Raw genomic sequence first — 22,751 nt, 5'->3', positions numbered from 1 at the left:
GTAGAAACCTTCTTTGAGTTGACACACACACACACACACACACACACACACACACACACACACACACACACACACGCCATGTTATTAGCTGTATCTGTAATCTAGTCCAGGCTGCCACAGGCGATGCTTGTTCAGGTTCATTATTGTCCTGTGGAGGTTGTTTGCTTAGCTCTAATTGCTCGGGCTGAGCCTGGCCCTGGTTTATAGGCCCTCCTTGTTCTCTGGCTGGATACTTTTCTCTCGCTCTCTTCTGTCTTTCACATCTCAAGTTACAGTCACTCTGGCCCTCTGGGTTTAGGAAAGGCGAACTTGTTCAAAAGCACAGAGCCTTTTACACTCAGTGACACTGCTGTTTGGACTGAACTGAGCTTGGCTTGGGTTTTAATCACACATTTGTCGTGCTAGAGGAATCCCACTGCCTGGAAAATGGTTTGTGTAAGATTGATTCTCAATATTGTGCACCAACCGGGTTTACGTAAAATTTCCGTGTTGAGTGTGCGTTGATGGAACCTGTGCACATACTGTACACACTCACTGTGAACCCAGACCGATTCAGACGGATCTATAGTCTTTGGTTGAACAGCAGTGGCAGTCGGTGCCGTTTTAAGAAGAGGGAGGACCTTTTTTTAAATCTTTTTTTGTAATGACCATGGCCTTATTTATATTACAGTATATTGGATGACTCTCATTAATATTCACCCAGTTCAATGTACCAGCGATAGGTTTAGGCTACTACATGATACCAACAAAAATTATTATACACATCATGAGGTTGCTACAACCTAGCCTATGAATCAAAGTTTACAACAGGTGCACACAGGTGAAGAGACATTTGAGGTTACAGTGACATTCAATACCGCCTTGCACACTCTTGCCTGCATCTAGCTGATATAGGGTGTAATTATTAGTCCAACAGTTGCAAACTAGTTTCTATTGGACAAATTCAGGTATGTTTATCCCCATTTTGTTCTGTTTGACAAACATTTTTCAACAGAATCAATGGAATGAATACATTCCTGATCACGAGTAAACAGAGTTCATTCTCATAACAGCCATGTTGTATTCCTTCTCTTCCCTTCGCTTGTGGACTTCAATGCACAACACATCAGCTGTGTGTTACAGATGAAAATACATTTTCTGATCCTTTGATTGGGTGGACAACATGTCAGTTCATGCTGCAAGAGCTCTGATAGGCTGGAGGACGTCCTCCGGAAGTTGACATAATTACTGTGTACGTCTGTGTAAGGGGGTGAGAACCATGAGCGTCCTAGATTTTTTTTGTTTTATTGAAGTCAATGTACCCAGAGGAGGACTGACGCTAGCTGGCCTCCGGCTACACCGTGGTGCTACCCTACAGTGCTGTTGAGGCTACTGTGGACATTCTTTGCAAAATAGTGTGTGTTAACAAGTTATTTGGTGACATGATTATATTTAGTATAGTTTTATCTAAAAGATAACTTGTTAAGTGTTTTACAAGTAACGTTTTTATGAAATTCACTGAGGAGGATGGTCCTCCCTTTCCTCTGGGGAGCCTCCCCTGTTGAACAGAGAGATCACACCAAGGCACTTTGATTAATGGACAGACAGACACAGACCCTGAGCTATCCCAGCAGCAGACAAAGTACAGTATGTGTGAGCGGGACGGTGTTTGGTAGGCATTTTCATATTTTCTATATCTGTCTACAGTAACAAAGACCATATGGTCAAAGCTGTTTGGTTCCACCCATTTGTCCAAAAACAGATTGCTGCATGTGTTGTGGGAATGGGTCATTTTCAGAGATGCTTCCTGGTTTTCCTCTCGGACCAATCCCAGCACTGCATCCACAGGGCATGATTAGAAAACCAGGAACACCTGTCCAAACCTATCATCCCGACAACCATCTCCCATAGCATCCAATTAGAATATGTGTAATAACATTCGAAAAACAATGGTAAATATTTGGTTGGAGTAATTAAAATAGTCTTTCCACCCACCTCACTTTTCACTTGTATCCATGTAATAAAAACAGAAATGTAGTTTCTGGTCTAGTGTGTTTTTAAAGAAGCTTTGGAACAGCCTATACCTCTCGTGAGAGTATTCTATACAGTAATATTATATCAGGCTTTATGGCCAAAGCACTTTGTGGTATCGGTGAGGAAATCTTCTCTTGTCTATCTGCCCTCTGGTCCCTATCATCAGAACCAATTGTTAAATGCCCTCGGCTGTTCACCTTATCAACCCTTTAAAGATCATCTGAAGTTCTCATGGACCTCCTTTTGTCTAAATCTCCTCCACTCTTAAAGGGAAATGTCACTCTTTTTCAACATCAAATTCATCATCTCCAGCCACCAACCCAACATCAACATATGTTTTGTAATCCAAAATATGTTTCCGATGACATCATCCAGAGACACTGATGACATAATCAGGTGTGCATCATGTGATTTTAACCGATTGTGAGCAGGCAAAGGTTACTTTACTAACCTTTGGAATGAATACTATGTAGGTAACAACCAAGAGTCTGTAACGATGCTGAATTACAGGGAACCTCCTAATGATGACATGATGCAAACACACTGTCATTGTCATTGTCCCTTTCCCATAGAAAGAAGGGCAGGGCAACTCATAATAGTGATAATGTAGCCAAAACGAAGCTCTCGGCCTAAACCTGTCTGCCCTGTTTGGGCAGGGCCCTGTGGTTAGTGCTAAGGCCACTCCCTCCCTCTCTAATGATTCTAATGATGTCTCTCTGCTGCATGCCTACCTCTCTACACATGTATATCCCTTATCTAAAGATATCTTTATGAAGATGTAGCCAGAGGGGTTTGGTGGTATCCAGACTTTCTTGTCGTTGCTGTACCATACCGGCGTATACAGTATTACTGGAAGTGCACAAAAGGGGTGCCATTTAATTCCAAACTGTTTTTGTTGCTATGGTGGGGGGGTAAAATGCTAACAAATTACTAGCGAAGTCCCATAGCAGACCCTAGCTAAATGCTAATTGCAAGGGCAGACAACCCAGCTCATAAAGTTATACTACTACTTTAAAAGGCTACTCACAGCTTGCTGCACGCACAAAACACATTTAGGCAGCAGGGATCCTGAACCAGGAGGGGATCGTTTGTCTCTGCTGTAACCAAGAAGCTTGCTCTTGCAAGCTAGCTACTTTCATGTTGCTAGCAAATGAACAAACCAAATGCATATTTCACACATCTTAGATGGTAAAACTGCTATAAACTATAAATTAATTATCACAAAAGGGTCCCCGAGCCAGCCCCCAAAAGTTTGGGAACCCCTGGTGTAGCGCACCTCCCCCCAAAAATGATGGTATTTTCAGGCCAGTTGGTACATACTAGCAACATGCATAACCATCAAACCAGACAGGTAAATTCAGGGCATATAGCACAACCCAAGGCAAGGACAGATCGCCTTAAATCTAAAGTTTTATATAGAGCCATAGCTGACAAACTCTTTACCAATCCAACTTTCTCAGGAAAAAAGTAAATCTACCTTAAAGAAAAAAATCAAAGAACATCTAATGTGAAAGACCATATGACTGGACAGGAAATAGAAAGTATCAACTGAATGTTAAATGTGTTTCCTGTCAGGTATTTTAATTGTCTGTATTGTCTACTTGTCAAATGTTTGTAAAGTCTTCATTTGTAATTGTAATGTCTTATTACAGTTTTTTTTTTTTTATTCTTTACAATCGCTTAAACACTAAAGGTGGGACTTGAGGCACACAGTAAAACCATTAACTCGTGTACCTAATCTTCAGAACAAGTCTGCAAAACTGCAAGCACATTATCTGCTTTACACTCAGTTTGTAATTGTAAAACACACTTTGGGCAGAACACTAAACACAGTTCTCTACATTAAACATTCAAAACTAACAGGTCTAACAGGTCTTGTTTTTCGTTTTGAAAACACTGCCATTCAAAACGCCACACTCCTTTACCGATTACCTACACCCAGTGCTCACGTGTGAAAACACTGCCATTCAAAACGCCACACTCCTTTACCGATTACCTACACCCAGTGCTCACGTGTGAAAACACTGCCATTCAAAACGCCACACTCCTTTACCGATTATAATAATAATAATATAATATATGCCATTTAGCAGACGCTTTTATCCAAAGCTCACGAAAACACTGCCACAGTCATGTGTGCATACATTCTACGTATGGGTGGTAACACTGCCATTACCTACACCCAGTGCTCACGTGTGAAAACACTTATAGCTAGGTGTCTTCACATAGAAATCAGTGCTTGAGAACTATAAATCGGCTTCAGGTTGGCTTTCTTGGTTTGGAGAACAATGGAGGCCAATTTTTGAGAGAGATTTAGAGGAGAAGGAGAGAGAGGGGGACGAGGACCAGGAGGAGGCCTGTGGTGACATAGACGAGGGGCCGTGCCAGGGCTGGATACGCCACTCCAGACGCTACCTCCCTCACTGGTCAGCCAGAGAGAACATCGCTTGGGATGTTGATGAGGTGCTGTGGCCAGACCCAAATAGGAGACAGGATGCACCCTAATTGGTTTTTTTCTTTATAGTAGCAATCCTATTTGTTTGTCTGTTACTGTTCATCCTGAAATCTGGATGAAAATACAATATTCTGAGAAAGAAATACATTACATTTTCCCCCCCTTGCATTTCTGTTTATAGTGTAAATATATACTGAATATGCTTAAATACTGTATATATTTGTGTACATGTGAGTGCTATGACAAACTGCCGTGGACTCCACTGAACATGCAAAAGACACAAAATAGTGTTTTACATTTGTCACATCTGTGTGTAGTTGGCGTGTATAAGAGCTAATCATTTGAAGGTTTGTATGTAGAGTTTTGAGAAGAGTTAAAATAGTTTTGAATGAAGTGTTTGGTTTTGCAAGGGGTGGGTGGGTGTGTGTGTGTGTTTTGGGGTTTTGTGGGTAGAGTCTAGAGAAAAGGAGCCATAGTTTCAGAAATCATGTGTCAGCAATAGTCAAAAACTGTAATTGGGGTTGGACCCCGGGAAGATCAGCTAACGTTATGGCATTAGCTAATGGGGATCCTAATAAAAATTCAAATTCTTGAGTATTTCAAAAATATCCCAGTATACCGCATAAACGGTATACCGCCAAAGCCAGACATAATCGTGGCTATGTCTCTGCTCATGCTGCTGTTTATATCATTTGTTTTTAGAATGAACTGAAGGAGTAGTAGAATGAGATTGTGAAAGAGACCAAGAAGTGGTCACATGGGAACTAATCGCTTCTTTATTATTTATTATTATTCTATTCACTGGAAGTTTCACTTGTCTTCAGGAGTCCTATATACTTGGTGGAGAATATTGAGATGACCTCAGATGTACCGTATGACTAATCGTTATCTCACACTAGTCTGGTTCCAAGAAATGTTCCTCCTTCAACCATGTCCTCTGAAGAGTTAATATACCCTACATAGGGATTTACTGTATATAGTTACATATAACTAGACCATAACTAGACATTCCTGTAAACGTCCCACCTAAGTATTCATTACACTAAGGATCACTTCCTTGAAGGTCACAACTGTTTAATTAGCATATTCCTTGGTGATGTATATGGTGACATTTGACTGGAAATGTATGTCCCCCAGGCCTAATTGTTTCCCCTCTTGTTCCAGCAACTACTCCTTCCTCATTGGTGTACTTTCAGCGTTCCTTGTGTCTGCATGTTACTGTGTGTCATCCATAAAGACATACCACATGTAGCTACTATATTATTAACACAAACCTAAAATGTGACATTCCAGTTGTATAGTTATGCTTTCTCTGGCCCTTTAATTCCAGCACACAAGCGTAATATTTACATGAGAGCCTAATCTAAATAGCACAACTGAGGACTTCAACACACAGAAACCTATTCTATCAGTGATCTGTCCAAGTGCATGTTCTGACTCCCCACTCGAGGTCCATAGTCTGCATGTTGGTCATGTTTAATTTTTACCCTGCCTATAGTATGCTGCTCCTCCATCTCCCTCTTTCCCTTCTCTTCCTTCTCCTATTTTCTCTGTCCACTCTCTCCCCAGATGTATTTGCAAATGCTCCACACGGCTCTCTTTTACAGCACTGTATGTGTAGGTATATGGCTGCCTGTCTACAATAGAGCGCAAATTAAATTGCTATGTGTATGCTGGTATTTTACAGTGTTTTGCAATGTATTACTGTGAGCTGTTTGACCGCTGGCACTGAGTCTATAGTTGATTTTCGACTGGTTGCCAGGTTGATTCCAAAGTCTACTTCCTGAAGCTGTGTGCGTGCGAAGGAAGACTGGGGGAGTTTCACTCAAAACTGTTTTGCCCCTCTTGACTTCAGGCTGCTCAAACTACAGAGAAACCAGATCCAAGCCAGACAGTGTGGATTTAGAATTAAACCAGCTCACAGTAACCCTACATAGAATGGTATTGGAGGAAAACCAGTCTACAAACATGGACCAGTTCATTTTAATGAAGTCACATCTACCAGTCGTCGTGAGCTGAAAGCCACAAGGTGTTCTAGACTACCTAGCTAACCCAGGTAATGACATGAAATCGTGAAAATGAGCATGAAAACAAAGCAGTGTCCGTTGATTGAACTTTTTACACCCAAGGGCACTCTGTACCACTATGGCAGTACATTGGCAGTGCATACCTACACTGCTTGCTGAGGAGTTAAAGGATAATATCATATCCTTTGCTAATATCACATGTACACAGAGTACTACACTGTTGTAACACTATAGAGCTTTGATATGAACAGCCACAGGACAGCCAAGTGGCTTGAGTCATGAGATGTATCCTTAGTTGGGTTACAAGGGAGTAGTACTTCTCTGAAAATACTGTTTGTTAATCCACATGATTATGCTCACAAAGACTCAAAAGAGGAAAGTAGGGTAGTTATGACACAAAGCTCATAAGAAAACCACTGTGTGGAAATTCTTGAAGGAATTCTGTGGGATTTCATGGCTGCTTGGGGGATTATGATGCAGGCTAATTCTGCCTCCCTCTTTGGCATGCTAACTCATACCATTTGTAGCTCTGCTCCTCTAATTGTTTGTTCTGAATAAGCCTTTCTGATACTGTCCATTGGTCCTGTTGCATTATGCAAGACATGGATTCCACAAAATCTAGTGGAAGAACAAGAGGTGTCATAATCCCAGAAACTACATGAAATTCTTTAAAAAGCAACTGAAGAGGACGGCTGTCACATTTTGAAATTGTTGGGAGCAGTAAGCTGAGTGAGCAGTCTTACTGGACTTACCAGTTCACATTAATTCAGCTAAAGTTATGGATCCTTTGAAGGTGTTCAGCCTGTCATATTAAAACAAGGCATGTCTCCCCCCCGTTGGGCCAATCGAGATTACTATAGCTCCCGTCTTGAGCCAATCATTGTAATGTTGTAAATGCCGGATCTCTATGGCAAGACTCATCGTTCACCCAAGTTTTGTCAAATTCTGACCAGCAGGTAGCCTCGGTTAGAGCGTTGGGCCAGTAACTGAAATGTTGCTGGTTTCAATACTAGAGCTGACAAAGTGAAAATAATCTGTTGCTGTGCTCTTGGGCAAGGCAAATTGCTCCAGGGGCGCTGTACAATGGTGACCCCTGACCATGACTCCACTCCCTGCGGTTGCCTCAGGGTGAGTTGGGATATGCAAAAAAACACTTGTGTGTAACAGGACAAATATATAAGCACCCCCAAACTATTGTAATTCTAAAATTGTGCCAGTGCTGTCTGAGATATCGCATGTGACCAACCTACTAATGGTCGGAAACAGATCCACAGTCCCCTCCCTGATTTTATCGCAGGGCACAATTAGTAGTTAGTGTAGCTTTGGGGGCATATGAGCAACATTGTCAGGCCTTTTGTGGTTCGTGTCAAGGTCACAAAAAGCGTGCCATGGTCCTCTGCTGCATATCCAGTCAGCTGTGCTAACACTCAGTTCTGAGAGCTCACAGACCTCATCACAGTGTTGTTTCCTCTCCTCTATGATGCTCCTGGTCTCTCCTCCGGTAGGGGTTCTATATCACTATATCAGCAAAAACCCACCTCAACCTTTTTGGGTCAGATATGGAAGGCTCTTGCAGGAGTAGGGATCTGGTTGGCCTCATTACCCAGGGAAGGACCCCTAGGACTGCATCTCAATGGCCTGATCCGTGTCTGTCTATATCAGCCAGAAAATCAAACGCATGTGAAGGAGCAGGGTGGATGGACACTATTAGTGGAGGGGAAGGAAATGCCAGCGCACCAGATTTAGAACACTCCCTCTCAGGGAATTAATATGTCATGTGAATCTGATCCCATTGATTTCTGTCTGATTTTCTCATTTTTCTCTCACTGGCTTGTTTTGCTCTCACTCTCACACAGTTTGCGGAACAGGAGAGGGATTTTCTTCGGAGTCTTTCACAACAGTCTCTCTTCCCTCTGTGATGTTTTAATGAAGGGCTTTATTTCAGCATTAGCGCGGCGCGTGACAGTGGGTAGCTTCCACTTCCTCTGTATTTCCTGTCTCTTTGGCAATCGCTGCCCACAGCTGTGTCTACTTCTTGTTTTCAGGATATGTGTTGTGTAAGAGTGTGCTGTGTAAGAGTGTGCTGTGTGAATTTATGTCTGTATTTCATAATTCTAATCCTGACTGTGTCTATGTTTAACAGGAGACTGCTGGATGAGTGGTCACCATGTCTCCCTTCTTACGCATCGCCTTTAATGCGTTTGATGTGGGCGTCTTGCCACCCCTGACTGACGCTCCCTTCTGTGCAATTAAGATGAAGGAGTCCCTCAGCACTGGTCAGTAGCATTACCCATTGGGTACTACTCAGTGGTGGGGAAAAAGTACCCAATTGTCATACTTGAGTAAAAGTAAAGATACCTTAATAGAAAATGACTCAAGTAAATGTGAAAGCCACCAACTAAAGTACTACTTGAGTAAAAGTCTAAAAGTATTTGGTTTTAAATATACTCAAGTATCAAAAGTAAATGTTATTGCTAAAAGATACTTAAGTATTAGAAATTAAAGTGTAAATGATTTCAAATTCCTTATATTAAGCAAACCAAAAGATACAATTTTCTTGTTTTTCTACATTTACGGATAGCCAGGGGCACACTCCAACACTCAGACATCATTTACAAACAAAGCATGTGTGTTTAGTGAGTCCGCCAGATCAGAGGCAGTAGGGATGACCAGTGATGTTCTCTTGATAAGTGTGTGAATTGGACAATTTTCCTGTCCTGCAAAGCAGGAAGCATAAAGCATAAACATACCTTTGGGTGTCAGGGAAAATGTAAGGAAGTAAAAGTACATTACATTATTTTCTTTAGGAATGTAGTGAAGTAAAAGTTGTCAAAAATGTAAATAGTTTACACACAGATACACACACAGTGTTTTTGGGGTGTGTGTGTGTGTGTGTGTGTGTGTGTGTGTGTGTGTGTGTGTGTGTGTGTGTACATGTGTGTGTGTGTGTGTGTGTGTGTGTGTGTGTGTGTGTGTGTGTGTGTACATACATACATACATACATACACATACATACATACACACTCTCTTTTCTCTCTCCCTCCCTTTCACACATATACAAACACACTTTGTCATGCACATGTGTAAGCTGTGGTGGTGTAACCTCTTTCTCTCTCTCTCCAGAGCGGGGGAAGACCCTAGTCCAGAGGAAACCCACTATGTACCCTGCCTGGAAGTCCACTTTCGATGCCCACATCTACGAGGGCCGTGTCCTCCAAGTGGTTCTGATGAAGACCGCAGAGGAGCCATTGGCCGAGGCCACGGTGGGCGTGTCCGTACTGGCTGAGCGCTGTAAGAAGGGCAACGGCTGTGCTGAATTCTGGGTAGACCTGCAGCCTTCTGGGAAGGTTCAGATGGTCGTCCAGTTCTTTGTGGAGGACACAGACACAGCAGGTAGTAAGCCAAACAAACAGGCTCTCAATCTAGCATTTATTGTAAATCTGTCGCTCTCTGTACTCTCCAGCACTCAAACACACTGGCTATAGAGAGTAAACAGTGGCCTCCAGGCTGCCAGGCCAGCTTGTCACATGGCGCTCAGCCTAGCAGCCATACAGGCCCTGGAAGGAAGATTGTGTGTATCTAGGAGCTGGCATAGGACCCAGACCCAGGGGGAATCTGTATGTTAGAGTGTCCCAGTCAGGCCCAGGGTAGGAGAGGGGGTAGGCTGGAGCAGCCTCCATCATACCCCCCTCTCTCTGCAGCTTTCCTGAAAAGCATATGTCCAGTGTTGACAGGTGGGAGCATCTCCTCTCTAAACATACACACCAGTCAAAGGAATGAGATGGCAAGGAGGTAATGTGTTAGTCTCCAATTTTCTCATTAGTCTCCTGTCTTTTAATCCATCTTCCCAGCTGTGTCCTCTTCCCTCACCCTCTTTTGTGTCTTCTCACAGTCCTCATTTCAGTTTTATTTTCTTTGTCTTTGTTTTCTTTGACCGAGTCCCCTTGGCTTGTGTCAAATATGGTGAATAAATAAGATTGTTTACTCAGGCCATTCACTAATGACAAGAATTGTCATGGTTCCTGTCTGTGTAAGTGGGCTTTCCCTCTCTTGAGTGAAACCAGGGTCTCATTTGCAAGGGGGCTCCCATGAACATACAATACATACAACAAGATTATTCAAAACAAACACCTTTCACGTATCACCTCCCTTAAACTCCATCTAATCTTTCCTGCGTGATCTGACTGTTTCTCCATAATATCTAGCATGCTCAATTGAAAGAGGGAACAGCTGAATCTGCTGTACTTAGTGTCCTCGCCCGACCCTGAAAAATGAGTTGGTGGGATGTATCGCTCTGGGACCCCCCCTCTGTGGGCCGGGGACAAGTAGATCAGAGTGGCCCTCCCCGATCAGCAAAAGATTTGGTAGCAGACTTTCTCGCTTTTCTCTTCTGTCTCTGATTTGCATCAGCTACAGCCACATTTTGCAGAAAGCCATTCTCACTGTTTACTCTGAAAGTCAAACAATTGTGACCTGACCTCATTCTTTAGATGACTTTTCCTTAATCTTCCTCAATTTGATGATTTGATGTTTAAAGGGATTCTCCAGTACTTTTGCATCATTTTTAGCCAGTAGTTCTGAAAGTAGCTCTCACGAGCCAAACGTGTCCCCTGAAAATGTAATATTTTATGTCACATATGTGCACCTAAAGTCATTGCGCTCTCTCTCACTCTGCTGTGTGATTTGCAGTAGTGTAAAGTACTTAAGTATTACTTAAGTAGTTTTTTTGTGTATTTGTATTTTACTTCACTGCATTCCTGTAATAATGTACTTTTTACTCCATACATTTTCTCTGACACCCAAATGTACTCGTTACATTTTGAATGTTTAGCAGGACAGGAAAATGGTCCAGTTCACACACTTATCAAGAGAACATCTCTGGTCATATTGCCTCTGATCTGGCACTAACTAAATACACATGCTTTGTTTGTAAATTATGTTTGAGTGTGCCCCTGACTATCCGTAAATTTAAAAAACACAAATTGTGTGGTTTGCTTAATATAAGAAATGTAAAATGATTCTTACTTTTGATACTTAAGTGTATTTTAACAATTACATTTACTTAAGTATATTTAAAATCAAATACTTTTAGACTTTTACTCAAGTATTTTACTGGGTGACTCAGTTTCACTTGAGTCATTTTCTATTGTTACAAACTCTTAATTTTCACCAAGGTACCATTTTTAGCTCACAATGTAACACACTATCTAATAATATCACCCACAGCAGACACAATGGTATATGATTGAGTACATCAAATAATTAATTGTAATATTGTTATGTGTCCCGAGCAGTGTTTAAGTCGAACGTGAAGGGGCGTGAAGAGGAAGATGGGGCGATGACACTGACCCGAAGGAGAGGAGCCATGAAACAGGCCAAGGTCCATTTCATCAAGAACCATGAGTTCACAGCCACTTTCTTCGGACAGCCCACCTTCTGCTCTGTCTGCCGGGAGTTTGTCTGGTGAGAGACTCAGACCACCCCATCCAAACACCACCGTGACCACCATACTGACCATGACAAAGACCGTTGAGCTTTCAACCTGTTTTACAAGTGTGTCGTTTTGCTACACAACGGTATTATGCTTTGGTTTAGCAGTTAACCACAGTACAGAGACAGTCGACTGATTACCCCAAAACCAGCCCCCCATGGGGTCTCTAAGTAGACCAATTAACAGCTCTAATTGACCCATACCTGGAGCAGTCTGTCCAACAATAACAGTCTGGCTGGCAGCGCCTGTTCTGTGGGCTGTGTGAGTCGCTGTCTGAGACGCTGTCTGGGGAAAACCCACAGGGTGTTGCTGCAATGTTCCAACAATGTCAGCACAATTACCAGTGCAGGGCTGCCCCCTTCCTGCCAGAGAAGAAAGTTGTTATTGGTGCCTTATGGTGACAGGTTGAGGAATGACCAATGTCCCTCGTGTGTGTGGATGGTGTAGTTTGTGCAAAAGATGAATGAATGTCTCTCCTCTCATTCTGTTAAACTACCATTGTTTATTGTCAATAGTTTATATTGAGATATTCTTACTATCTGTCAGTATGCCTTTTGGGAAAAGTGCACAAAGATGAGTCATTTATTGTATGAATCTTCACCCAGTTTTTCTTTCCAAACAGGGGATTCAACAAGCAAGGCTACAAGTGCAGACGTGAGTGTCTCTGACCTCTTGCCGTTAAAATCTTTCACTATATGGAAGTTGTTTTGGTGCTTGGGGTGAAACATCCAAAGCGTTCACTCTGAAATAATTTACTCCCAAAAATAGTCACAAATTTCTCATATCAATAAGTGAATATCTTAACTAGCAGCTTTTCCTAATGTGGCTTAATCTCTGTCTCAGAATGCAACGCCGCCATCCACAAGAAATGTATTGACAAAATCATTGGGAGGTGCACAGGAACAGCAGCCAACAGCAGAGAGACTATGGTGAGCAACATGACCTCACCTCCCAAAACACATAAATAACCTGGATATAATACTGTGTGGCCAATTGGCACCATGTAACCTGCTGTAGATGGTGTTTGAAGATCAGTTTTCTATGGAGTGATTCCCTTGATTTTATATTTTGACTAGGGTCCTAATTGTTCCATATTGTTTTCTCTGATCGCATCGGAGTCATGCAGCTGTGCGAACTGTGCCACGTTATTCTACACCCCTCAATAGGCAAGACGAGACACTTTCAGGGAGGTCAAATCAACAGCTATCAGAGACCAGGAGAACTGTGTCAGGCAAATCAATATGCTTGTGTTTAAAACTGAACAGTGGTGCTTCATTCCAGCTGTAATTTAGCTCAAAATTCAAATGGCGCTCGCACATCTGAACTCTGACGAAGGCTCTGAGGCCGATACTTAAAGCTTATTAAATAGCAGTGATACTATCAAGAGCAGTGTGCGGGTGCCTTCTTTTTTCTCATGTTATTCAGCTGTAATTTAGCTAGCACGGGACCATAGTAGCCAGTATGGTGCCAGTGGATTCAGCATGGGACAGTTATTACCAGTAGTGGAGCACTTTTGACTAGTGTTGTAGTCATGGAGTACTAGAAAGACTTGGAGTATTACCAGTAGTGGAGCACTTTTGACTAGTGTTGTAGTCATGGAGTACTAGAAAGACTTGGAGTATTACCAGTAGTGGAGCACTTTTGACTAGTGTTGTAGTCATGGAGTACTAGAAAGACTTGGAGTATTACCAGTAATGGGATCAGCTCTATAGCACCTGTGGCAGTTAGGTTAGAGAGGCCTTCTCTTCAGGGGTTAGAGGTGAACCTGTTCCCTGTCTGCAGCCTGTATGGGAACAGTACAGTTGGAGTGGTTGGCAAGTCAGTGCTGAGAGGGTGGAGTCAGTCCACTAGTTATCGGTGTAGGTGTGTGCCCCTGTCCCCTCTCTCTTGCTCCCTGTGGGGCACCATGAGGAGGTTCAGAAGGGCTGTGAGGCCCCACAGACACCCATTGGGTACTATGGACAAGCTCATTGATGATGGGAGCTCTGTGTATCCACAGTTCCAGAAGGAGCGTTTTAAGATCGACATGCCACATCGCTTTAAGATCCACAACTACATGAGCCCTACCTTCTGTGACCACTGTGGCAGTATGCTCTGGGGAATGGTCAAGCAGGGCCTCAAGTGTGAAGGTAGGTGTGAGGCCTCCATCTCTGTCTCTGTGTCTCTCTCTCATTTCAATATAAGGTGCTTTCTGGAAACATACATTGCCAAAGCAAGTCAAATAGATAATAAAACATTTACAGTTAACATTACACTCACAAAAGTTCCAAAAGAATAAAGACATTTCAAATGTCATATGTATATATACAGTGTTGTTACAATGAGCAAAGAGTTAAAGTACAAACGGGAAAACAAATGTATTTGCAATGGTGTTTGATAGAGAACAATCTTCAATCCACCCAATATTTTAACTCTGCCTCTTATATCTTTCCCTTCATTTTCTCCCAGCTACTGTCTTACTCTTCTCTCTTCTCTCCTGTTAGACTGTGGCATGAACTCCCATCACAAATGTGAGAAGAAAGTGGGAAATCTCTGTGGAATCAACCAGAAACTCCTGGCTGAGGCCCTCAACCAAGTTAGCCAAGTGAGAAAGACAGAGACACCTGGTCATGCCCACATTCAAACATACTAATGTATTTTATGGAGCCATGAATGCACATTCATAACCCTATTGTAATAGCATTATACCTCTTCAGAAATCCACAAGACGGTCTGAATCCAACAACTCTGAGTCAACGGACATTGGAATCTACCAGGACTTCAACAAAAGCCCAGGAGCGGACCCTAGTGGTAAGCAGCTGTCACTGCTGCAGTTGAGAGCAAATGTTATTCTGCAGTAAACAATATTTTAGTCCTTAACAATGTAGGTCTTTGGTTCTCTTTCGTTTTTTGTGGGTCTTTACGTGTGTATGCATCTATTGACATTATGCCCGTCTCTTTGTGCGTGTGTGTTCAACAGAAGGCTATGAGAAGCTGTGGGAGGGAGGTAAGGGCCCTGCCCCAGCCAGCATCACCCCCAAGACCCGCCTCACCATTGACAGCTTTGTGTTCCACAAGGTGCTGGGCAAGGGCAGCTTTGGCAAGGTACAGTACAACCACTGCTACATTCCTCATGCTCATGCCACTGACACCCATGCACACAGACTCAATGGCCTTCAAACACATCACTTGCTAGCACTGCTTTGTCTAAAAGGTTCCAGGGCACTCTTCAACTGCTGAGAGCCAACTTACTGTAGTGGTTTAGTTAGTATGTGACCCATGTTATTATCTGTTGTTGGAGTAGCTACAGTGCATCCGGAAACTATTCAGACCCTTTGACTTTTTCCACATTTTGTTACATTACAACCTTATTCTAAAATGGTTTCCATAAGAACATTTTCTCATCAATCTATACAAAATACCCCATAACCTTATTTACATAAGTATTCAGATGCTTTGCTATGAGCCTCGAAATTGAGCTCAGGTGCGTCCTGTTTTCATTGATCATCCTTGATGTTTCTACAACTTGATTGGAGTCCACCAAAAACCAAGCCATGAGGCTGAAGGAATTGTCTGTAGAGCTTTGAGACAGGATTGTGTCGAGGCACAGATCTGGGGAAGGGTACCAAAACGTTTCTGCAGCATTTGAAGGTCCGCAAGAACACAGTGGCCTCCATCATTCTTAAATGGAAGAAGTTTGGAACCACCAAGACTCTTCTTAGAGCTGGCCTCCCGGCCAAACTGAGCAATCTGGGGAGAAGGGCCTTGGTCAGGGAGAAGACCAAATAAAACGATGCTCACTCTGAAAAAGCTTCAGAGTTCCTCTGTAGAGATGGGAGAACCTTCCAGAAGGACAACGATCTCTGCAGCACTCTACCAATCAGGCCTTTATGGTAGAGTGGCCAGACGGAAGCCACTCCTCAGTAAAAAGCACATGACAGCCCGCTTGGATTTTGCCAAAAGGCACCTAAAGACTCTGACAATGAGAAACAAGATTCTCTGGTCTGATGAAACTATTTGCCTTGAATGCCAAGCATCACGCCTGGAGGAAACCTGGCACCATCCCTACGGTGAAGCATAGTGTGGCAGCATCATTTTGTGGGAATTATTTTCAGCTGCAGTTACTGGGAGACTAGTCAGGATCGAGGGAAAGATGAACGGGGCAAAGTACAGAGAGATCTTTGATGAAAATCTGCTCCAGAGCGTGCAGAACCTCAGACTGGGGCGAAGGTTCACCTTCCAACAGGACAACGACCCGAAGCACACAGCCAAGACTAATGCAGGAGTGGCTTTGGAACAAGTCTCTGAATGTTCTTGAGTGGCCCAGCCACAGCCTGGACTTGAACCCCATCGAACGTCTCTGGAGAAACATGAAAATAGCTGTGCCTCAACACTCCCCATCCATCCTGACAGAGCTTGAGAGTATCTGCAGAGAAGAATGGGAGAAACTCCCATGTCAAGTTTGTAGTGTCATACCCAAGAAGACTTGAGGCTGTAATCGCTGCTGAAGGTGATTCAACAAAGTACTGAGTAAAGGGTCTGAATACTTATATAAATGTGTTATTTCATTTTTAATGTTTAATTAAATAGCCAATACATCTCAATTCATTGTGAGATGTGTGTAGATTGATGGAGGGGCGGGGGGGGGACAAATGAATCCATTTTAAAATAAGGCTGTAACCTAACAAAATGGCCTGCTCTGGTCTGATAGTTTAGTATGTTCAACATGAGTATTCGGCTGTGTTGTATCACCTCTCCTGTGTGGCGCTCCAGGTCCTGCTGGCTGAGCTGAGGGGGCGAGGACAGTACTTTGCTGTGAAGGCCCTGAAGAAAGATGTGGTTCTGATGGATGATGATGTGGAGTGTACCATGGTGGAGAAGAGAGTCCTGGCCCTGGCCTGGGACAACCCCTTCCTCACACACCTCTACTCCACCTTCCAGACCAGGGTGAGACCTCTACCCCTCTCCAAAGCTTTATCTTTCATTAGGATTTACCGTCATCCATCACTACCTCCAAACACACACAGCACTCCAGGAACAATTGTTCATCAGACTGATGTGTGTCACTCGACTTGGGTGTTTAGACAGTAGTTTAACTGATAGGTGTGTGTGTGTGTGTGTGTGTGTGTGTGTGTGTGTGTGTGTGTGTGTGTGTGTGTGTGTGTGTGTGTGTGTGTGTGTGTGTGTGTGTGTGTGTGTGTGTGTGTGTGTGTGTGTGTGTGTTACCAGGAACACCTGTTTTTCGTGATGGAGTACCTGAATGGAGGAGACCTGATGTTCCACATACAGGATAAGGGTCGCTTTGACCTCTACAGAGCCACGTAAGTGACAGACTACAGTGTTAACTCACTATCCACCAGACGCGCAGTAGCTATTTACTTAGAACTCACCCACGACAGTTTCATAGCCGGTTAAGGGCCGACTGTAGGCATTTCGTAGGGATGATGCACCCAGAAGTTATTTGCCCTCTACCACTCTTCTCCCCCAGGTTCTACTCAGCCGAGATCATAATTGGACTGCAGTTTCTCCACTCAAAAGGAATAATTTACAGGTGAGATCAATGAACTTTAATGGTCTCGTCTGGCCTTGCACTTGATTTCCCTTATTAATCCCTGTACTAGCGCTTAGTAGATGGACCCTCCCCTCCCAACCCTTCCCTGCTACAGGGACCTGAAGCTGGACAATGTGATGCTGGACAGAGACGGCCACATTAAGATCGCTGACTTTGGGATGTGCAAGGAGAACGTGTTTGGAGAGAATCGGGCCACTACTTTCTGTGGGACGCCAGACTACATCGCACCAGAGGTGTGTGACTGTGTCTGTGCAGGATATGGTATTGTAGGATTCTGTTTTTATTTTTTTATTTTTTTACCTTTTATTTAACTAGGCAAGTCAGTTAAGAACACATTCTTATTTTCAATGACGGCCTAGGAACAGTGGGTTAACTCCCTGTTCAGGTGCAGAACGACAGATTTGTACCTTGTCAGCTCGGTATTTCAACTTGCAACCTTTCGGTTACTAGTCCAACTCTCTAACCACTAGGCTACCCTGCCGCCTCAGAACATGGCCAAGATGTTCAAATGTTCATAAATGACCAGCATGGCCCAATAATAATAAGGCAGAACAGTTGAAACTGGAGCAGCAGCACGGCCAGGTGGACTGGGGACAGCAAGGAGTCATCATGTCAGGTAGTCCTGAGGCATGGTCCTAGGGCTCAGGTCCTCCGAGAGAGAGAGAAAGAGCGAATTAGAGAGAGCACACTTAAATTCACACAGGACACCGAATAGGACAGGAGAAGTACTCCAGATATAACAAACTTATCTAACTATATCTGTCCATCCTCAGATCCTGCTGGGACAGAAGTACACCTTCTCCGTGGACTGGTGGTCGTTTGGGGTACTGGTGTATGAGATGCTGATTGGCCAGTCGCCGTTCCAGGGTGATGACGAGGATGAGCTGTTTGAGTCCATCAGGATGGACGTGCCTCACTACCCTCGCTGGATCACCAAGGAGGCTAAGGACCTATTGGAGAAGGTGCAGCTGCTGCTCATTCTCTTCTCTCACTAATTCCCCACACAACCTTGACCTCCTTTTCACAACGTTGTGTCCCTGTAAGTCTGTGACAGTGGGTGGCAGATTGGTGTCCACTAGTAAACAATGCAATCAGTCTTGCAATTTCACCTGACTTTCATCAACACTAGCGTTTGCACACAGACATTCATACACAGCCACACCTAGACTTAGAGATAGGCAGGCATTGGAATTACACAATGTTGCCTGTGATTAAAATGTTATGTTCCCTTACGTATGGAAGCAATGTTTCCGCACCCTTTTTTCCCTTGCTATTATATCTCTCTCAACCCTGCCCATCTACACACATGCAGGCACAAAAACACACACCTTAAATCCAAGCTGGATGCTTGTCCCAATGCTGTTGTGTGTCTCTGTTCCCCATCCCTAGCTGTTTGAAAGAGACCCCAGTCGCAGGCTAGGTGTGGTGGACAACATCCGCGGCCACTCCTTCTTCAAGACCCTCAACTGGCCTGCCCTGGAGAAGAGAGAGGTGGACCCCCCCTTCAAACCTAAAGTGGTACGATCTGGATCTCTGGCTTATAATGGAACTGTGGCTAGTGAAACTCCCACACTAATGCTCTTTTCAGATTTTTTTACACCATATTAATTGTTTATTTGGTGTTGTATTGTGAATGGTGTCATTGGTCTCTTGTTGAACTGACAGCCCTTCTCTGCCAATCACAGAAAGGCCCCAATGACTGCAACAACTTTGACCGGGAGTTCCTGAGTGAGAAGCCCCGCCTCTCCCACACGGACAAGAACCTAATCGACTCTATGGACCAGACAGCCTTTGCAGGCTTCTCTTTCATCAACCTCAAGATGGAACACATTATGGACAAATGAAGCCACAACAAGATTCCCCCATCTCTTTGTTTTAACCGCACCATTATAAACGCATAGGAAAGGGAGGAGGGGGAAACCAGTGTTGCATTTATCTCTGTGGTGGTTCCTTCATTAATGGTGTCTTTCTTTTCCTTGGGATCAAACCTTGAATTAATCCATGTACTGTACTTTATCCCCCAACATACATCAACACACTCATTTACACACACCCCATAGTTCAGTTGTTTAGTATTGTCCATGCTGGGATGTCAGGGGTCAAATGTGGCTCTCTCACACACCCGTGTGCTCTGCCTACTGTATGTCACTCTTTCCCGTCCCATCATTCACATCATTGTTTTGTGTGTGTGTTTTTACTGTCCTTGTGGGTACCAGAAGTGCAGGCAAGTGAGGACATTTTGCTGGTCTTCACAAGGAAAAATGCTATTTTAGACTTAGGGATTAGGGTTATAGTTAAGGTTGGGGCTAGGGGTTACGGTTAGGTATAGTTTGGGGTTAAGGTTAAATTTATGGGTTAGGGAAAATAAGATTTTGGATGGCAATCAAGTTTTTGGCCCCCACAAGGATAGCAATATAAAAGTGTGGGCATGCATGCATGAATGAATATGTCGGGGTGACAGCATGAATCTCGAGTATATTTTAAAAGTTTTATAATGAAAAGAACGTTTACTTTTTCAGGTGCAAATTCAGTACCCTGTGAAAGGTACACTTAATTAAATTGAAAGGGTAATAAACAGAGGAGGAGTAAAGTAGAGGATGCACAGATTTATACAGGCATGGATAGTCTCACCTTTGTCTGCCCATCCACATGATATAAAACTAAGGATTTTAAAATGGTACTGCAGCTTCCCCACTCTCCGGAACAAACCAGAGCTACTCTGATCAAACCACAGCTACTCTGATTCAGATCTGCGTTACAGTAGTGTGAAATGGAGTGGGACATCATACTGGAAGGAGTCAATGTAATGGTACTCTGCAGACATTCGTATTGAAGGTTATGGGTGTGTGTTGGGGGGGATTCCTTTAGAAAAAAGGATGGATAAATTGGGTCTTGTGTTACTTGAATGTAGGTATTTTAAAAAGCAAATAATAATATGCTGTACGTTAAATTAAAATGATATGTGCATTGCCTTCGGAAAGTATTCACACCCCTTGACTTTTTCCACATATTGGTATTACAGCCTGAATTTAAAATGTATTACATTTAGATTTTTGGTCACTGGCCTACAAAAACAATAACCCATTATGTCAAAGTGGAATTGTTAAAAAAAAAAACATTTTTACAGATTAATTCAAAATGAAAAGCTCATGTCTTGAGTCAATAAGTATTCAACCTAACCTTTTTCTTATGGCAAGCTGAAATCATTTCAGGAGTAAAAATGTGCTTTTCAAGTCCCAAGTTGCATGGACTCACTTTGTGTGCAATAATAGTGTTTTTAACACAGTCATAGAAAAAATACCATCTTTGTACCCCACACATACAGTTATCTGTAAGGGCCTTCAGTGAAGCAGTGAATTTCAAACCCAGATTCAACCTCAAGGACCAGGGAGGTTTTCCAATGCCTTGTAAAGAAGGGAACCTATTCATAATGGGTAAAAAAAAAAAATTGAAAGACACTGAATATTCCTTTGAGCATGGTAAAGTTATTACACTTTGGATGGTAAAGTTATTACACTTTGGATGGTGTATCAATACACCCAGTCACTACAAAGATAAAGGCATCTTTCCTAACTCCGTTGCCAGACAGAAAGGAAACCACTCAGGGGCCAATGGCGACTTTAAAACAGTTACAGAGTTTAATGGATGTGATAGGAGAAAACTGAGGATGGATCAACAACATTATAGTTACTCCACAATACTTACCTAATACACAAAGGGAAAGATGGAAGCCTGTACAGAATAAAAAAACATGGCAAAGCAATTAACTTCTTGTCCTGAATACAACGTTTTTGTTTGGGGCAAATCTAATACAAAACATTTCTGAGTAACACTCTCCATATTTTCAAGCATAGTGGTGGCTGCATCATCTTATGGGTATATGTTTAATAGTTAAGGACTGGGGAGTTTTTCAGGATAAAATAGAAATGGAATGGCGCTAAGCACAGGCTAAATCCTAGAGGAAAACCTGGATCAGTCAGCTTTCCACCAGACTCTGGAAGATAAATTCACCTTTCAGCAGGACAACCTAAAACAGGACAACCTAAAACATAAGACCACATCGACACTGGTTGCTTACCAAGAAGACAGTGAATGTTCCGGAGTGGCCAAGTTACAGTTTTGACTTAAATCTATGGCAGAATCTATGGCAAAACCTGAAAATTGTTGTCTAGCAATGATCCACAACCAATTTGAAACAGCTTGAAGAATTTTTAATAGGAATAATGGGCAAATGTTGTACAGTCCAGGTGTGGCATGTTCATAGAGACTTACCCAGAAAAAGACTCCGCTGTAATCGCTGCCAAAGGTTATTCTACAAAGTATTGACTCTGGGGTGTGAATACTTATGAACATTTTTGTACTTAATTTTCAATCCATTTGAAAACATTTCTAAAAAACATATTTTCACTTTGTCATTTTGTGTTGTGTGTAGATAGATGAGAAAAAAATATTTAATCTATTTTCAATTCAGGCTGAAAGACAAAAATGTGGAATAAGTCAAGGGGTATAAATGCTTTCTGAAGGCACTGTATATTGCCCTAAATAGTTACAATATTTGGTGATGTAAGGATATACTTTTTTTACTGTCTTCATATTTTACATCTGATTATAAATAAACAGATATTTAACTCTAAATTGTTGTCCAGAAAATATCAATATTATAGGCTACTGATAAATTATTTTTCCTTCTATTCTCCTTGTAGGCTTAGTTAGTGGTTAGTTTAGTTTTTATTCCCTGGCATGATGTTTTCCCATTTTGCAAACATGTAGGCACTTTTTGACCCATTTGTTTTCACAATTTCACTCCTCAGATGCACTTTCACAGGCGGGTGGCCTATTAACTGGCTGCAATAGGACTTTGGCTACCCTGCCATCTAGCGGCCAGGTGCTACAATTACTATTCATCTCTTCATTGTGTCGGAGCCTCCAAGGCCGACGACATTCATTCAGTGCGCACCGGGAGTGTCCTCCGAGTCCGCTCTCTCTCTCTCTCTCTCTCTCTGGCATCACAATATAGGCTCACGTTTGAAAAGTTGCATCATTACGACGTCGGACAACATTTACAAGCCTTCTGAGGCTGACTTGCTCATGAAGTTTGCATACCTGAATTAAGACTAGCCGTAAGGCATTTATAAGCATAGGACTGCATGTTATTCCATCCTATGCATCTCGGACACTAGTGAAATCTGAGACTTTATCATGAACTCGTTTTTT

The 22,751-nt window shown here is 42.7% G+C and overlaps 1 protein-coding gene across 2 annotated transcripts in view; it reads left to right on the top strand.

The window, feature by feature from the left end:
* Positions 1-22,172, top strand: part of LOC118388418 (protein kinase C delta type-like) — a 33,843-nt gene extending 11,671 nt beyond the window's left edge. The window contains exons 2-18 of one of the 2 annotated variants that reach the window (XM_035777485.2): positions 6,324-6,524; positions 8,639-8,771; positions 9,619-9,888; positions 11,790-11,958; positions 12,609-12,640; positions 12,830-12,915; positions 13,986-14,115; positions 14,470-14,570; positions 14,683-14,776; positions 14,946-15,070; positions 16,739-16,912; positions 17,195-17,286; positions 17,454-17,516; positions 17,632-17,770; positions 18,311-18,499; positions 18,927-19,055; positions 19,223-22,172. In XM_035777485.2, coding sequence (XP_035633378.1) covers positions 8,663-8,771; positions 9,619-9,888; positions 11,790-11,958; positions 12,609-12,640; positions 12,830-12,915; positions 13,986-14,115; positions 14,470-14,570; positions 14,683-14,776; positions 14,946-15,070; positions 16,739-16,912; positions 17,195-17,286; positions 17,454-17,516; positions 17,632-17,770; positions 18,311-18,499; positions 18,927-19,055; positions 19,223-19,381 — 2,061 coding nt within the window. In that variant the 5' untranslated portion in view covers positions 6,324-6,524; positions 8,639-8,662 and the 3' untranslated portion in view covers positions 19,382-22,172. The remainder of the gene's footprint in view (positions 1-6,323; positions 6,525-8,638; positions 8,772-9,618; positions 9,889-11,789; positions 11,959-12,608; positions 12,641-12,829; positions 12,916-13,985; positions 14,116-14,469; positions 14,571-14,682; positions 14,777-14,945; positions 15,071-16,738; positions 16,913-17,194; positions 17,287-17,453; positions 17,517-17,631; positions 17,771-18,310; positions 18,500-18,926; positions 19,056-19,222) is intronic. The other variant, XM_035777484.2, reaches the window with a different exon arrangement.
* Positions 22,173-22,751: the final 579 nt, after the last annotated feature.

The sequence above is a fragment of the Oncorhynchus keta genome, chromosome 10 (genome assembly GCF_023373465.1).
Source record: "Oncorhynchus keta strain PuntledgeMale-10-30-2019 chromosome 10, Oket_V2, whole genome shotgun sequence".
In the NCBI taxonomy this organism is placed as follows: Eukaryota; Metazoa; Chordata; class Actinopteri; order Salmoniformes; family Salmonidae; genus Oncorhynchus; species Oncorhynchus keta.
The sequence above is the reverse complement of the archived record's forward strand: the minus strand, read 5'-3'. Positions and strand labels throughout refer to the sequence as shown.